Source organism: Hydra vulgaris, chromosome 04 (genome assembly GCF_038396675.1).
Source record: "Hydra vulgaris chromosome 04, alternate assembly HydraT2T_AEP".
NCBI classification, from domain to species: Eukaryota; Metazoa; Cnidaria; class Hydrozoa; order Anthoathecata; family Hydridae; genus Hydra; species Hydra vulgaris.
Window position 1 is genome coordinate 35154759 of NC_088923.1, and position 19508 is coordinate 35174266.

A 19508-nucleotide genomic window follows, 5' to 3' on the forward strand; every position below is an offset into this window, starting at 1 on the left:
GATGAACAAGTTGATATATACATATATATAAGTTGATATATACATATATATATACATATACATATATATATATATATATATATATATATATATATATATATATATATATATATATATATATATATATATATATATATATATATATATATATATATATATAACATGTGATAACTAAATCTGGACAAAGTTTGTGTAAATATAAAAATACAAAGGAAAAATTTTTTTATAATTGCAATCACTTCTATTTTGTTGCAAATTTAATTCTTTAAATGTATTATTAAAAAATAATTTATTTAGGAATAATTAAAAATGAAAAAAAAAGCTTATAACAAAGACTCCCTTAGAAAACGAGTGTACACATTTTTGGATTTGCATCCGGATGACAACAAAAACTTTATTGTAAATCATTTTGAATGATGAACATACTAAAATCCCAATACTAAAATATTTCTGGAAATGCCGGATTTTACTCTTCTGACATAAATGCAGCATCAAATGATGTAAGGTTTAAAAGAAAAGACAAATTTGAGCTAAAATTACTTGTTTAGATTACATTCTCTACAAAAGGAATCTCTCAGCAGTACATTGCTCTGTCAGGCCAAGCAGTCAATGAAGATGTTTATATTTCAAAATGTCTTGTTAGATTGGAGAAATTCATTGAAAAACATCATAAAAATGACAATATTGTTTTTTTGGCCTGATCTAGCTTCGTCACATTATTCACATAAAGCACAAAGTTATCTTAAAGCAAAAAATATTGAATTTGTACCAAAAGAGCATAATCCTGCTAATGTGTCAGGATTACGTCCAACTGAAGATTTTTGGTCTGAACTTAAGAGATTAGTGTACAACAAAAACTGGCAAGCTGAAAACCTAGGCAAACATAAAAAGCGGATAGAGTTTTCAATTAAAAGAATCGACATAGAACGTGTACATTGGCTTGCTGCCGCCACATTTACAAGACTAGACACTGTTCGTTGTTATGGCATGAAAAACTTATAAATCTATTTATTTTTATTATTTAGATGTTTTTTGTTATTATACTTTTTAAATTGTTAAAAAAGATGACTACGTTAAAAATTATATCGTTATACCATTTCTAATTTTGTCCAGATTTTTAGTTATCACATGTTATATACATATACAGCCCTCAAAATTAGGGTCGGTATTCGACAATGCCGACCTTAAAGTGTTTGAGGTCGGCAAAAAATTGCAGACCTCGTTTTGATGTTTTATGGTAAGACCTTTGTATCAAATTTTTTTGCCGACCTGATGCTGACCTCTAAAAGATTGAGGTCCGCAAATTATTGCTGACCTCAATTTTCCTAATTCCGAGGGTTGCATATATATATATATATATATATATATATATATATATATATATATATATATATATATATATATATATATATATATATATATATATATATATATATATATATATATATATACACACACACACACACATAAAACACATATACATATATATAAAAAACATCAACATATTTATTTAATATTTTTTTACCAAAAAGTTTTTATTTTGTGTGGGCTTAATTTTGCCTGTGTAAACTGACTTACACAGGTGTGGAGGCGAGCTAGCAAGGCGAGCTATAGCCTGATATTCTGTCCAAAGTCTGTGTAAGCATAACTATGCTACATATATACAAAAAGATATATTTTTATATAAAAATATATATATATATATACATGTATATATATATATATATATATATATATATATATATATATATATATATATACATATATATATATATATATATATATATATATATATATATATATATATATATATAGATCTATAGTTTGTTGTCTTTGGGAAGAGCGGAAGGAAAAAAGTGATTCTTACGCCAACACATACGTCACTTTTAATTACTTTTGACTTTCGTCCGACATTTTTGTGTTGGACAAAGTCAAAACCATTAATTTAATTACAAATTAATTGTTATATAAAAAAAACCACAAAAACGCATATTTAATTGACCAGAATGTTTTTAAAAACATTCTGAATGTTTTTAAAACATTCTGAATTTTAACAATATAAACAATGTTTTTATTTTTATTTTTTTTGATAAAATGTTTTTATTTTTATTTTTTTTACTGTAAATCATGCGCGGAGTGTTGCTACATCGACTATCTTATAGCCTGACTCGCAAGGGAGTGCTGCTACATCGACTGACAAATAGCCTGACTCGCAAGGGAGTGCTGCTACATCGACTGACAAATAGCCTGACTTGCAAGGGAGTGCTGCTACATCGACTGACAAATAGCCTGACCCGCAAGGGAGTGCTGCTACATCGACTGAAGGTTTGGTTGGGGCAGGCAGTCTATCATTAATAAAATAAAAAAATTCCGGTCTTGCATTTTAATTTTTACTTTTTGTCAACAAAATATGGAAAAAACTTTCGGACAACATCTAAGGGTTCTATATATATATATATATATATATATATATATGTATATATATACACACACACATATATACATATAATTACTTCATTAAAAATAAGAATAATACATTCTTACTAAATGTAAATAAATAATACTTTCAAACTTTTTTTTTAAAGTTTTAAGTTGTCTTTCTTACTAGAATTACTGGAAGTTCTCTGCTAGCTATTTGACCTTAAAGTATGTATCTCGCCTGGGCTGACCAAAGACATGACAAGCACTTTTAGATTTCATTTTTACATATTTTTCAATACGACTTCAAATTTATTTTTCATTACTACACATAAATCTCTTTTACCAATTGTAATAAAAAGAAATTGTTCAAAACATTCAGAAGGGAACTCTTAATCGTGAAATTTTTTTAAATAAAAGAAATCACTGTTTAAATAAAAGAAATCACAATTTAAATAAAAGAAATCTAAGTAAAAAAAAAAAAAAAATTTAAGTATTAAAAAAATCTTGGTTGAAAATATTGTTTTTTTTTTAAATTAAAACATTACAATACATCTATAAAAATACTTATAACTATTTAGTTTTTAATTTAATTACTGTTTGTGTCACTGACCATATAACTATTTAAATGCCTTGTATCAATAGTAATAAAAGGATGCATTAAGTTTTTAATATTATGACAAAACAAAATATTTTCAAAATGACGTTAATAAAAGACTACTAAAAAGTTTTATAAACAAATCTTTAAAAATTAAATCTATCTTAAAGTTCTCCAAATCAAAAAAAAAAATAGCTGTCAGACTGAGTTTTTTTTTGAATCAAGACTCCATGTTACCATGCTGTAAAAAGTTATTAAAAAATTTGTTTTCAAAGTATGAAAATTATCTTATAAATAATAAATTAAAAGAAAAACAAAACTATTTTATGCTTTTAAATGTTTTGTATAAACGTAAATATTTCATATTCTAGTATAATATTTGTTGATTTTTAAGTAAAATATGATATTAAAAGTAAAACATGACCATCAAGAAACTTAATAAGCTTTAACTCTGGTGTTTTATAATCCACTTTTTACTTTTATCTTTTTTTGTTTTTGAAATATCATTTTTATTTTAATATTTGGATCTTCACAGTTGCTGTTGGTAAATAAGAACTCATTTTATTGATTTATAAGGCCCTTGTTCAATGACTATAACAATATAGGTCCTTGTTCAATAATGAATCGAACTACATTGGAAGCAACCACCTCTGAGCGTGGCTTGGGAATTCAAATTACCAATGATCTTAAAGTAGAAACCCAATCCATCATTGCCTCGTGTAAAGCAAATCAAATGCTAGGCATCCTAAAACACACTTTCCAATCTCGTGATGCTTCTTTATGGAAACAACTCTACTCCACCTACATCCGTCCTTTACTTGAGTTTGTAATTCCAGCTTGGAACCCTCATTTGGTGAAGGATGAACAAACTATTGAATCAATACAGCGCAGAGCCACAAAAATACCAGACAAACTAAAAAAGTTAGACTACAAGTCTCTCTTGTTGAACGTCGTAAACAAGGTGACCTCATCCAAAAATATAAAATTATTAACAACATCGACATAGTCAACTGGCACTTTCCTCTCATCACAATTCCACCAAGAGCAAATCACAGAGAAAGAATTCACCGTGAAAAGTACAGCAATAATTTAGCTTGTTTCCACTTTTTTAACAATCACATTGCCAACGCATAAAATATGTTACCAGATAAAGTAATCGGTTCTCCAACTGTCAACAGCTTTAAAGCGAGCCTCGATAAGCTCTAATGTTACTACAGCTCGCAGCTATCCTTAGTGAAAGTTGCAATATGAGCTTCACAAAAACTAACTATAATCTGACAATCTATGATTTGTATTTTGTCAATTATTTTTACTTTTGTTGTAACAAATATATACTACTACTACTACTACTACTACTACTACTACTACTACTACTACTACTACTACTACTACTACTACTACTACTACTACTATTACTACTACTACTACTACTACTATAAGCTCCTGGTCAGTTTTTTATTTTTTATTTGTGAAGCCTGAGTTTCTATTGTATATTTGATACACAATAGATGTGTATTTGATAAGTATAAATGTATATTTGATACACAATAGAAACAAACAAACAAACGAACAAAAAATTTTAAACTATAATCGTTTAAATAAGTTTGTTTCTAAGTTTCAATATTACCAATGCGAGCTATTTGAAAAATGGCTTCCCAATCTTTTCCATTTATATCTAACAAAGTTCAACTCAAAACAAGGAGTTTTTTTTCTTTTTAACAACTACATACAATGTGAGGTTTTCTGTAACAATTTTCTTCACAATTATTCTCTAAGCAAAACAGTATTTTACAATTGCATGTAAACAAATCAACATAATAAACATAATAATTTCCATAAATCTATTTCTCATTGTTGTGGCTACATTGCCATTAGTAACTTCAACACCCAATTTAACCAAAAGTCTAAACTTAAATATTCTTTCAGAATTGATAACTGGACTTACATATTGAGCACTGACTATTTTACACTGTAAAGAAATCCATGGAATATTATCCTTTTCAAGCTATTATTAGCAAATCCACAGTTTGGGCGGATTCAGACATGGTTATATTTAACTTAAACAAAGTTAGATTTATGACTGGATATTTTGTATAATCTATTGCTATCGTTTGCTAGATTGTAAAAAATCACTGTTGATATAACCCTGTTATACTTTTTCTGTTATATATATATATATATATATATATATATATATATATATATATATATATATATATATATATATATATATATATATATATATATATATATTATTTATTTGTTTTATAAGTATTTATTTAAAATTAAATATAAATGAACTTTACAATTTTTTCTTCATAATGTATCTGGAGTATTATTCTCTTGGGTTAAGAATGATAAGTGGGAGATGTACCGACAGTGAATTACTTACAAAGGTATAGGTTTTCGGTACCATCCTGAAGTATATGTAAATATTTCTGAAAAAAACGTTTTTTGATACAATGTAGTATTTGCAGTATTGGTTTTGTATAATAATCTGTCAGAGTTTCTGCCTGTGGTTTGAAATTTAAAGTTACTGCATGTGTTGGATTAGGATTTTTTTTAAGTAATTTTATATTTGTTTTATCAATAAGCTCTTTGATATTGTGACAGATATTGAATTGGTGTGAGTTTATTGCATTGATCTCAATAACTCTGATTGATTGTGGAATAGTTGTAGCTCTTTTTTTGCTGAAATGCTGGAAGACAAGAGTATAGGGGCGCTGTACAGAATGTGAGATACATATGATCTATAAATTTGAAGTAGGTTTAATTGAGCGCCAATTAAACCAAATCTTTTTAAGGCGCTTTAGTAAGTAGGGTACTGACTTAATAGTATTATGATCTTTTATCTATTGATCATCCCATTTTAGATTTTTGTTTATAAGGATTCCTTGGTACATGATGTAAGCCAGCTAGGAAGCAAGTTTTGAAGTTTTAAGAGCAATTTATTGTGATCAACCATATTAAAAGCTTTTGAGTAATCAAAAAGATGGCAAATATTGACATTATGTTGTTTTTTGCGTAGCTAAAGTCTACTATTACTTGAATTATAGCATTCTGTTCTATGTCCAGGGAGGAACCCAAATTGTTTATTTGTGGTCCAGATATGCTTTGTATGATTAACAATAAATATGCACAAGATACGTTCAAAGATTTTGCACAGAGTAGATGTAATAGCTATATGTTGATAATCTTCCATAGAGAGTGGGTACTTTAGATATAGGCAGGCCTTCCCAGGAGAGGCGTGCGGTCGCACGCCTTGAGTGAACACGGATATATTTTTTTTTTTGGATAACTCGGCCACGCTTTTTTAGCATATATTAAAAATAACGCATTTTTAAAAAGACGCTGAAAAAATCAAATTAAATTCGTTGTATTATTTTGTAATTTTTTTAATAATTTATTCTTTTCATTAATAAGGAAATAATAACATAAAAATAATATATATATATATTTTTTTTGAATTTTTTTTTCTTATAACAAATTTTTATTTTTTTATTTTACATTTTTTTTTTTTTAATTTTAAATTTTTTCGCATAAGTATGTCTTTTTACAAAAAATAACTTCTAAGTTCTAGAAGAATTATTATCTACAAGGTTCTTGATAAGTATATGAATGTTTAGCTCATTCGGTTAAGACATTTCAAAGCGCCGCGGAGACCCGGGTTCGCATCCCGCGTCGGCAGAGCATATTTTTCAAAATTGATTAAAAAAGTTTTCGGTCATTTTCTGTTTATTTTTTCGACTTGTCTCAAATATCGTTGCTGAAAAAATCAACACCTGAAAATATATTATAAATAATTATAATATAAATAAATATAAATAAATAAATTTTTTTTTTAATGTTTACTAGACATAAAAAAAAAAATTGTAATAAGAAAAAAAAATTTTTTATAAATAAGTATAAATATATATATTTCATTTTTATGTTCATATTTTTATATTAATAATAGGAATAAATTATGAACAAAAATAATAAAATAATACGACAATTTAGTTAGGTTTTTTCAGCGCCTTTTTAAAAATGCGTCATTAATATATGCTAAAAAACCGTGGCCAAACTCTCAAAAAATATATATATGCGTGGTCACTCAAAGCGACCGACCGCACGCCTCTCCTGGGAAGGCCTGTATAGGTGTTAAATGAGTTAATTTCTATTGATTTGGCATATGATTTCATTCAATTAGTCGATTAAATAGAATACAGAGTGATGCAGATATTTCGAAATGGAAACAGAATTGGAGGCAGATTATCAGGGCCTGGTGATCCAAACTTTAGTTTGCTTAGTTGGTTTAAAATATTATTGTAAGTAAAGATGAGATTTGCAGGTTGATCTGCATTTGTGTTAATAAAGATTGAGTATCATAAATATTTTTATCTTTCCAAACATTATGATAATGATGGTTTAGTTTACTAGCTAGATTTTCAGAAATTTATGGTTTATTTACAGACTTATTACATTATTTTGCTTCTTTCTAAAATCAGTATTGCCTGATATGTAGCGTTTATAATAAAATATTTTTCTTTTGATGATTAGTTTATTTATGATTGCAGCAATCTTCCTCCATTCAATATACAAACCAACTTTGAAATATTTTTGACCTAATTTTATTAAGCTTTGCATATAGGGGGTTATCCAAGGTTTGGGGTTAATAAGTGTTGAAGTTTTTAGAGGTTGGCACAAATCTTGAGCAGCTAATATTGCATTGTAGCAATTGGTGCATGTGGTTTGGATATCATGATGCTAATCAACTAAGTTTTTGAGGTCAGGGCCTCTAATTATTGCTACTGTATCTCCTATTTTACTTCTCGCTGTGCAGTTACTGACCTGACTAGGATACATGCACAGATAATAAAACATGATGAGTATCCACGTGGTAATAGTTTTGGAAAGGTTCTGACAATGGTAAGATCAATGGTATGAACAGGTTTGTATGATGTGGTCATAGGTAGATCAATATGTTCACTTTTCTTTAAAAATCTTTTTACAAGAATCGGGGTGCCTCCTCCAATTTGGTCTAGTTGCTCTGAGCTAGCAAAATTGTAGTTCTCATTTAATTGTGAAAGGATGACGATTTTGGAATTACAGTTTCACCATGTTTCAGTCAAGCACGCAATTTCAATGTTAGAGTCAGCAAGGAATTGATTTAGGGTATCTACTTAATTACAGAGTAAATGTAAGTTTGTTGAAAATATGGTTGGTAGGCGCTTTGTAAGAAGTGTTGAGTTATTGGTATGAGGTGGAGCATGGGTTAAGGGCACCGCGAATCTTAACGACTGCTCCATAGCGAATGCCCCAGTAAAAGGGTGCAGGGTTTTCAGAACGAAGTTTTGTTTTGGGGGCATTTCAATCCTTACGTAAGTGGTACTCTAGTTCACTTTCAGCAGGAGATAAACCAGGGCTTACCATGTATTTTTTGAAGATTTTGTAATTAGCAAGCATATGGGCATTGGAAAAGGCAGATTTTGTTGTTGTTGATGTTCGATTAGAAATGGGTGACTGTTTGAAGATTTTTTCGTGTTTAGACTTTTCCTATTTGTGGGGATATGTTTGGTTTGTTTTTAACAATGTTATACATATATATATTGTTCATGCCAGGTATAGTAAAAATTTCAATTGTAATAATAAATATTTTTTTAGCAATAAAAAGACAGAAAAACAACTTGCTAAAAAAAAAAAAACTAACGTTTTTTTTTTATAATTTTTTATATTTAATTTAGTAAATTAATTAAATAATAAGTAAAAAACAATATTCAAATGTTAAAATATAATAAATTGTTCTAATAAAACAACAATATATAAAAAACTGTTATACATCAAATAGTTGTTTTATAAAAACTAATGATCTTAATTATTTTATTATAAAAGTTTATTCATTTCTCTTCTTCTTTGTGAATGAAAATATCATTGTATATAAAAATTTCTACAACTGCTTTATTAACTGCAGTTAAATAAAGATAAAACTGCAGTTTTTATCTTTCACTCAGAGTTATTAGTGTGCGCTCTACTTAGTGAGTTTTTGTTATTATGTTTTTGTTTTAGTTTTGTTTCTCGATTCTTATTCAGACTTTATTCTTTTATTCTCCAGTTTTATCAGTTGTATAATCGGATTTTTGTTGAGTTTATTCCAGATATAATCAAACCAATAATTTGCAAGCAACAAAAAAAATAGCAGAAAAACAAACTTCACAACCATCACGTTTCTTTATTCAAGCATCTTAACGCTTGCTTGAAAAATTTTGCAATGAATGTAGCAATTTTGCGAGATCTATTTGAGTATTAATATATTGTCTAATTAAAATAATAGCATAAAATATAACATTTTTTATTGCACTTCTTTAGTTGATTCATTTTTCTTGTGCTTTATAAATTAAACTAAACTTTTAAAAATTTAACTGTGATATCTCTAAGCTATATAGATTTAGTGACAATTATATTGAAATCATTTTTAAATAAATTTCGAACCAAAGGGAAACTGTTTAGACAAAAACTTTAATTAGTTAATTTTAATTAAAAAATTTTAATTATCGTTTCCGTTCAAACTACTCTTTAATGAACTCATATTCTTTTGTGAACTTAGATTTTATATTCTTTTTGTATTTTGTGAATAGATTTTATATTCTTTTTGGAAATTAGGAGGAAATATATGTTATATTGATGTGATATGTAAGTTAAAATTTGAGGTAATCTAATTTTTAATTTCTAAGAGACTTAGTACAAATAGATTTTTTAAGATTCTGGTATATATACTTCTTAAATATATTCTTATATAATATAGGTGTGTTTAAAAAAAAGCATTTTATGAATTAAAAAAAAAAAATCTTTTTTACATTTTTTATGAATAGAACCAATAGAAGGGTAATAAATGCAGTATTTTTTATATATCAGGTTTATTACTGTAAAATATATTTAAATGTATTAAATATAGCGCAAGTACAAAAACGAAAATAAAATATGAAGAAATCAAATAGTATTATTTTATCATACAAAAGGAATATATATATAGTTATAAATTATTTATAAACACTTATTTTAAATAAACTAGCCTAAAATATCTTCAATTTCAAAATACAACGCAGTTCCTTTACTTTTACTTGTACCACTTTCAAAATATTAGCATGATATTGACGAACTCTTGCGCAAAAATCAAGAATTATTACCACATGAAATATACAAAATGTTTACGAATAACTTAAAACAGAAGATACATTTTCAATTTCCCAAAACATTAAAACATGGTTGGAAAGGCGCTTGTAAAGAAGAATATTTACAAAATGGATTTGTATACAGCAAAAGTGAAGACACAGTCTACTGCATATACTGCACTTTATTTCTAAAGCAGGATAAAAAAAATCTTTGGGAGCTTTTGTTAACCGTGGATATAAGGAATGGCACAATGTTTTAGAGAAACAAAAACTACATATAGGCAATAGATACCATAAAGAAGCTATCGAACAAGCTAATGGCATTTGTTGTCGTTTTGAAGATACAAGACAAACCATTCCATTACAAAGCGATAGAACTTTAAAAAACTGACAGCAAATGTACCCATACATTGTTGAAACATTAGGTAGAATAGTGCATTTGATGGGAAAACAAGGACAGCATTTCGTGGAACTTATGAAAAGTGTTAATGAAAAACTCAGATAAAAAAGGTAATCCTGGAAACTTTCTTGCAATTGTGCAAGAAATATCTCACTTGTGAAAGTGGAATTGATCTTAGTTCTTGTAGAGGCCAGTGTTAAGATGGCGCACCAAAAATACAATCTGTAAAAAAAGGTGTTGACAGCTATATTTTAAAAGGATCACCAAAAGCAATTGTAACACATTATAGCTCACATAATCTGAATTTATCAATTGCTGCAACATCAAAAATACCAATCATTGATAACATTTAGGAGGTATACAAAAATATATCCATTTATTTCAATACCTCTCCGAAAAGAGAGCGCTTGCTGGAGCATGTTGCAGAGATCCGTTGTTAATCAACTGAAAGAAAAAAGATTTTGATAGGGATGTGCAAAACAAGATGATCAGCAAGAGATACCACATATCAACACTTTTATTTAGCTATACCATTTATGGCAGAGACATTAGAGATTATTTTAGGAATACACTCTAATATAGAACAGTTCAATATAGAGTTTAGTATGGATTGGGATGCACAAGGAAAAAGAGAGGCCAACTCACTCCTTAATGCACTCACCAAATTCGAATTCATAATTGGTTTTATAACTTTGTACCGCTTACTTCACCTGTTGTTGTATATAACAGAGAGGTTACAAGGGCGCACAACTGATATTGTATATGCATACAGAACATTCAAGAAACAATCCACGATTTGAACCATCTACGGAAAAATGTTGAAAAAGAAACTTACTCAATTTACCAACAAGCTACTCGTATGGCAAGTAAATTATTCGTAGAACCAACAATTCCCAGAATCACTATGAGACAGGCCTACAGAAATAACATACCTGCAGAGAGTCCCCTGAATATTATAAACGGGCCTTGAATATAACTTTTCTTGACACCATCACTTCAAAAATCAAAATACGATTCCAAAAGACAAATTGCATTGCTGCAGAGGTTTTATGTTTGGCTCCCTTAATAATTTGTAGTGAGGAGATAACTGCTTCCCATGAGTTAGTTGAAATGTATAAAAGTGATCTTCCAAACTCAGAAGCTGTAGATCAAGAATTCATGTTTTGGAAAAAAAAATGGTTTGTTATTAAACCTGAATATAAGCCTAATACTCTAGCTAAAGTCATTAAAATCTGCGATGAAAATCAATATCCTAATCTCTTTGAGTTTCTAAAGATCGGATGTACACTACCTGTAATGTCTGCAGAATGTGAACGCAGCGTTTCAGCAATGCAAAGACTAAGAACATGGTTGAGAGCCAGTATGACTGCAGATAGACTTGGTTCATTAGCCATCATGAATATCCACTACAATAAAATTGTTGATTATAAACAAGTCTCAAAACTATTTTTTACTTTACATCCTAGAAAATTGTATGAAAAAAGTTTAGTTTTTGAATAAAAATTAAAACCATTTATCAAAGTATTATTAATGTATCCATACCAATTTTCTTCAAAGGAGCTTGCTTATACGCCTACGCAGTATAAAAATAGAAAAATATTCAGAGAATAATAGATTCGTTTATGTAAACATTGTTTACACAAATATAACTATTTTTCGTTTCACGAAAATTTTATTAAGTAAATTTAGTAATTTTAGTAATTGCCTTTTTTTTTTCAAAAACAACCCCACCTAAAAAATTTCACAGTATGGCCCTGATTTAAATATATAAATTTTATAATTAACATTTTTGAGATCAATATTATAATAATTGTTTAAAAAATAATTAATTTATTGTTAAGATTAATATCAAACAACATGAATTAACGAATGAACTTTTAAAATCGTGCATGCCAGTCACCGCTACAATTAAATTTTAAACAGAAAAGACTAATTTTTCTTTCATCCCTTTTTTATTTTAGGATATTTAAATTGAATTACATAAAATTAAAATACATCACACTAAACACAAACATTAAAAGTTATAATATAAACATAACTATCAAACTAAAATACCTCAGAAAACTTTGCAGCAATATGAATAGAATGTATATTTGTATCAAAAAAAGATTTTCCATTTGGTAACTTGGCTACAGGATCACGTAAAACACATTCATAACATCCTAGCTGAGGATTTTCAGATCCATCTGCTGATGTTCTTCTTCCAAGTTGGCACTCAGTAGGCTTCTTTATTTTATCAGGTTCATCAGTGCCAATTATAAAATGTGGCTTTTGGAAAGAAGAAAGAGTTACATTTGATATTTTTTGCACTTTACGTAGTGGTTGTATGGATTTTTGATTTTGAATAAATTTATAATTGATAATAAAATGCTTTAAGTAGAAATAGGAATGCTTGTTCTAAAATTTTTAATTAAAAGTTAAAAGATCAAGAAGGAAGAACCTAAAACAGATTAAAGTAAAAAAAAAGCAAAACAAATATATCAAAATCAAAAAAACAGTCACTTGCAAGGTCATCTTCATCTGCATAGCCAAACATTCTAGGCACATCATAGCCATGAATAAAATATGGAGACTCTTTCATACCCATCTTCTCAGCTTTGTGGACTGCAGGAGGAGAAAATTTTATTTATAAAATTAAGTTACACATCATTCAACAGTTTATAAACTTCAATAACAAAACTAAATGAAACATTCAACAGCTTATAAAAATCGCTGTTAATTTGATGTTGCAAGTTGATAATAAAGTTGCAAGGCAATGATGAGGCTTGATATTTTAAATTGAGGATAAGGTTTAATGATGCAAGTTGATGTTGAGGTTTGGTTTTGAAAGTTGATGGTGAGGCTTTACGCTGCAAGTTGATGATGTGGTTTGATATTGCAAGTTGATCATTTTAAGATTTGATGTTGCAAGTTGATGAGTTGATAATGAGTTAATAATGTTTGATTTTACAAAATAAAATTAGACTCCATGTACTCTTCTAAAAACATCAGATTCAGATCTGGTTACCTAGGTCCAGACCCAATAAGAAAAATTTTTAAACTACAGCTCATGAAATCTTTTTGGGTTTAAAACCTTCAATTATATTTTTGTAAACATTCTTAATCGAGAAAATCAAACAATTCTAATTAAAGTTGTCTAAAGTGAATAATTATTGAGTTATTTATAAAAATAACTTTGTATAATAAATAATAGCTACAAATCTATTAATATAAACAACTCCATAATTCTCCATTTGATATAGCAAAAAAATCAGAGATTATTATATAAAAATTATATATATAATACACGCATAGTGTATTATATATATAATTTTATGATTTAAATTTAAATTTTATCAATTTTTCAACACATACCTTACTAAATCCAACATATTATATACTATTTGAAGGTTTTTATGTTTAGTATATTGTTTTGAACGAATATTGATAATTTTATCAACGCATTTCAATTGATTAAAAAAAAAAAGACTTTTGATGAGTTAAAAAATTTGCGGACAATTTGTTTATTTTTAAAAATGTAGAAATTTTTCAACAATAATTGATCAAAATTTATTAGAAATCACATTACTATTTTGTAGGACTATCTTTACAATCAAGAACAGCATCTACTAGACATAAAGTCAATTAAGTTAATGCAAACATCAATAGCAATAAAGTGAATAATATCTTTAATATTTCTGAATAAATTAGCACGATTTGTTAACTTAATGTCTAATATTTGGCAGTCAACATGTTTTCATAAATAATCATAAATAATTGCATCTAATCTCAAATAACTCAGTTGATTGGAATATCAACTTCAAAACCCTAGTTTTACTCTTTTTAAAGAATTCTTGAACTAATTTAACTTTGTATTTGGGTTTGTTATCCAGATGGCATATCCATCCTCGAATCATTTTATCTTTTGCATGAGGTAACACAATGCTCTTGCATACGCCTTTGTATATTTCTTGATCGATAGTTTCAGTATATCTATGGAGTGGATTATCACTGGTCGACTAAAACATCCCAAAAGCAGTACATTACCTCCTTCATGTTTCATATCTATTCATAATTTGTCTATTAACAGGCAAACCGGCTCAATAAAAATGTACTGTCTTTAGTAAGATCGGTTCAATTTCCATTTGAACCGATCTTACTACTAACTTTTTCACTATTCAAATATTATACATTTTTAATATCCCATGATCTCAATCACTTATAAATGAAGCTTTTTAATTATTACCACAAAGTATTTGTTTACAATATCAATAATTTAGCAATTTTTTGAAAAAAATGTGAAAAGCTTCAGTATGTCTGGAAATTTTTGAGTTCATTAAAAAACATTAACTTTTAAATCAATTAAAATACATTTATTAAATAATTAATGTTTGTTCAAAACATAACAGTACTCTTAAGTCCATAATACAAGGAAGGGGGGATGTTTTCTTAATTTTTGGAAAATTTTTCCACCCACCCAAAGCTTCTCACCCCCTTTTTATTAAACACCCATCCCCCACTCACCCCCACCCTGTTTATTAGATCTTGAAGACAATTCCTACCCACTCTTTGATTCCCAACCTTCCTCCTCCTCCTTTAATTAAGGACTCAAGAGTAAACATGGAAACTTTTTAATTGGTATATGGTATGTTTTAATTGGTATATGGTATGGTATGTAGGAACCAGTGAAGTAAGCGTTAAAAATATTAGTAAAATTCAATTCTATTTAGCCTGTCTGCAAATTTTGAATGTACTGTATATATATATATATATATATATATATATATATATATATATATATATATATATATATATATATATATATATATATATATATATATATATATATATATATATATATATATATATATATATATATATATATATATATATATATATATATATATATATATATTGTTAGTTCACCTCCCCAAAGCCCAGAAGGCCACTAAAGACAAGGAGGCTACTTAATTGTTGTTATAATCTTTTCTCAACTCTATAACTCCAAAACACAAACCTTGACGAACACGGCCGCTGAACGGAGAAACAAGTTAAGTGCAGTACTACCAGGGATGTGGTGGGAATCGAACTTGGAACCTCTCGCTTATTTCAAACTCTAATTTACTTCCAACAAGATTGCAAGCAACCACTATAAAGTTTTGAGTTACTTTAAAATAGAGAATAAGTAAAAATACTAGGAAATGGTTAACTGAATACTTAAAAAGTTGTAGGTTGTATATAAAAGAAAAATATAAAGATGGTTATTAGTCATAAGGTTTTTTTGATGTGCAAGGAAAAAAAACTGGATCAATAAAAGTTTTTATAGCAAGAAGGGATAGAGACAGTAAAAGGATGCAACTTGTTGAATAAGAAACAAGCAAGAATGAGTTTTGGTTTATCGTAATAGATGATAGTATAGAGATGATAGTATAGTATATTGATGATAGTATAGTATATAGTATAATAGATGATAGTATAGTATATTTTGGTATATCGTAATAGATGATAGTTTGGTTTATCGTAAAAGATGATAGCTTGTTTAAGAATTGACCATGATTGTATTTGTAGAAAAAAGAATGAAATGCAACCTTGCAACAACAATGGAAAAGTGGCTCAAGCTTAGCAGATAAAGCAGGTCTAACTTATTTTTTTTTATATATATATTAATTCAACTCCTCAAGGCTGAAAACGCCTTTACAGACAAGGAGGCTACTTAACTGTGGTTATAACCCTCTCTCAACTATATAAATCCAAAATACAAACCATACCATTATTGCAATATTTTTTTGCAGTAAATAAATGAGTTTTGTTGTCTAACAAATATTGGAGATTTTAAGTCCAGAATTTATATTCATAAGCCACAGCAAGCCTTAGGCTGTTACAGAAGAGAGATCATTTTAAAAATCAGCTGCTTGTTCTAAGCAATCAAAAAGTAAAGATTTTTTGTCAAGACAAGAGTATAAAGTTGAGTCATCAACAAACAGAACCACTTTACATGATAAATTTTCATGAAGATTGATACTGTAGATAAGAAACAATACAGGAGCAAAGATTTAAGGGTACCACAAGATACCTTGTGGTACCCTTAAAGTTACTTGAAATAAAAAAGAGTGTATGCCTTATAGAATAACTTTATTACTGCAGCTAGTAAGAAATAATTTAATTATCTCGAAACCTTTTTATGAAGAAACTAATAACAGAGTGAAGACTAATTGTAGGATAGTTGGAGAGGTCAAAATGTTTTCCAGAATTTTGAAAAATTGGAACCACTTATTTAGCACTTTTTAAAAATTAAATATTAAATATTATATAATTAATAATATTAAATGTTAGACTTACTTTAATTAATGACATTGTTGAAGACTAACCAATAGTCTCTAGAACCTAACATCTGATATAAGATACAAGATTTATTAAACTGAGAATAACAGAGCTTAACATCAGACGGAACCTTTTTACATTGGCTTCTTGGAATAATAAATGGACATTTGTTATTAAGAGAGATGTTCTCGCAAAAAAAGATGAATAAATGATTAATAAAGCGATTGCTCAATATGGTGAAAAATATGGAGTAGAATGAGGTTTGACTTAAAATTAAAGTGTAGGAATAAAAGCTTCCAAACTTTTGGTCCAGAAGGAATAAAAGCTTCTTAGATGCGCTTTATGCATACATATTATGGATATAAACATATATGTTTGCTATTTATTTAGATACTAGCACACAATACCTTTTCATATTTATATAAACTTTAATATTTATATGGTGTAGTATATGCTGAAAGAGACGATTATGATGATGATGATGATGATGATGATGATGATGATGATGATGATGATGATGATGATGATGATGATGATGATCATATGGATATTCGGTATAGCAACGCAAAATTTGCATTACCGAACATTTTTGTTCGCTAATGCAACCTGACGCGGCCTATGTTCGTTTTTGTAACAATTTTGTTCGTTATTGCAACTTGTTGTTCGTTATTGCAACTCCGGGAACGCACGTTAAAGCCTGATAAGTATTTTGTTTTTTAAGAATTTATTTGATCGTAATCCGGCAATAAATTTGTTCAATCGCCATTAAATACTAAATAAAATATTATATACATGCATAAAATATATTATATATATATATATATATATATATATATATATATATATATATATATATATATATATATATATATATATATATATATTTTAAAAGTTTTAAAATGTATTTTACAAGTAGAGTGCTCAATGTTCTTAAAAGAACAGAGCAATTATAAATTAGTAGAAAATCACTTAACAAAAATTTATCTCATTTAACACTGTGTTTCATCAATAAAGATTCATCATAAAATCATCATTTCTGATGAGTCTTTATTGATAAAACAAAGTGGTTAATTTGATAATCACTTAACAAAATTTTATCAATGAGATAAATTTTTGTTAAGTGATTTTCTACTAATTTATAATTGCTCTGTTCTTTTAAGAACATTGAGCACTCTACTTATACTCTAAATATAAAGTTGTTGTTTTTCACTTTTTCTGTTTTCTGTTTAAAACAAAACAAAAATTCAAACTTGTCTAATAATTCTTTCAAGGTAGTTCAAATGATATCGAAGACTTGGATACATTTTTTACAGCAGGTATACGATTTATTCATATTTGTATATAATTTTTGATACACGTATTTGTGAATATTATATGTTATAAATTATATATATATGTTAAAAATTATATATATTTTATAAATTTTGATACACACACTTGTATACAATTTTTGATGTGTAATTATATGAGAAATAAAAGTGTTGTTCAATAAATGTATTGTCTTAATAAGGCATTAAGCTTGAACTCACAAAATTGGCAGTCAAAATAAAGCCAAAAAGTAAAGATTTTACTAAATGATGATTTAATAATAGATTTTTTATTTTTGGATCAGAATTTTTATGTTCGATAGATTCACATGTGTAAGGTTGCAATACAATCTAATAACTTGCATGAAATTCTTTTTAAATTTTAAGTCTAGATGTGAGAGAAAGATCCCCGATACAGTCTACCATATTTTGTGGTAATATTTTTTTTATAACTGTTTGCAATAAAATAAGGATATAATTAATTGTTTATATGATTGAATCTGTTTACAAAGAAATGTATGATTGAAATAGCACTTCTCAGTTGCTATAATCTATTTATTCTGGTCAAGTAAGTATCTTACTTAAATTTATAATTCACAGATACATTTTTATATGATATACTATTGAGTCGGGATAGCTCAGTTGTATAGTGTGCTGCTATTATTGTGATCGGATAGCCTGTCGCAGCAGGATTGCAGATTCAAATTCCACCTTTGCCAGATACTATTTAATTATGAAGGGAGTTTGTTTTGAACAAATTTGAAGGTCCCTAGAGTTCATTAAATACTGTGTTCTTAAAAATATATTTTAGCATTTGTTTATTTATTGGGAGTTGTTTAAACATCAGTTTGGAAACAAAATGACGTGTAATATGTAAATAAAATCTTTTGCAATATTTTATTTTTGAGTATTCAATTTTCAATACTTGAAGTCAAATAGTTTTGACTTCAAGTATTTAAAATCTTTTAGTCTAAGTTTAGTAAGTTGTTATCTACTTTTAGTCTAAGTAGATAACAACTTACTAAATGCTAAATCCTTAAATAGTATTTTTGTATTTGATTTTCAGTTATACAGTTACAGACATAACTGGTTTATTGTTGGTGGAGAAAAGTTTGTATTACATAAAAAATATAGGAATTTACACTCTATAATTCCATTTGCTTTATTTTTTTTTTGTTTTTTTCTTGATTATTTAACATGTTTTTGCATTTCCGTTTATTTATTCAAAAAAATCTTTGTAACAGAGATCTTCTTAGCCTAATGACAGAAGATTAATTGCATGATCTTTTTAAAGCTTTTGTTTTAGCTTTTAATAGTTTGAAGGTAATCATAATCTA

At 27.5% G+C, this 19508-nt stretch overlaps 1 protein-coding gene across 1 annotated transcript in view; it reads right to left on the minus strand.

The window, feature by feature from the left end:
• LOC101236069 (uncharacterized) overlaps positions 1 to 19508 on the minus strand; it is a 79720-nt gene that overhangs the window by 10969 nt on the left and 49243 nt on the right. The window contains exons 7-8 of the mRNA XM_065796180.1: positions 13071 to 13168; positions 12620 to 12961 (exon numbers count right to left, since the gene is read on the minus strand). Of these exons, the coding sequence (XP_065652252.1) occupies positions 12620 to 12961; positions 13071 to 13168 (440 nt within the window). The remainder of the gene's footprint in view (positions 1 to 12619; positions 12962 to 13070; positions 13169 to 19508) is intronic.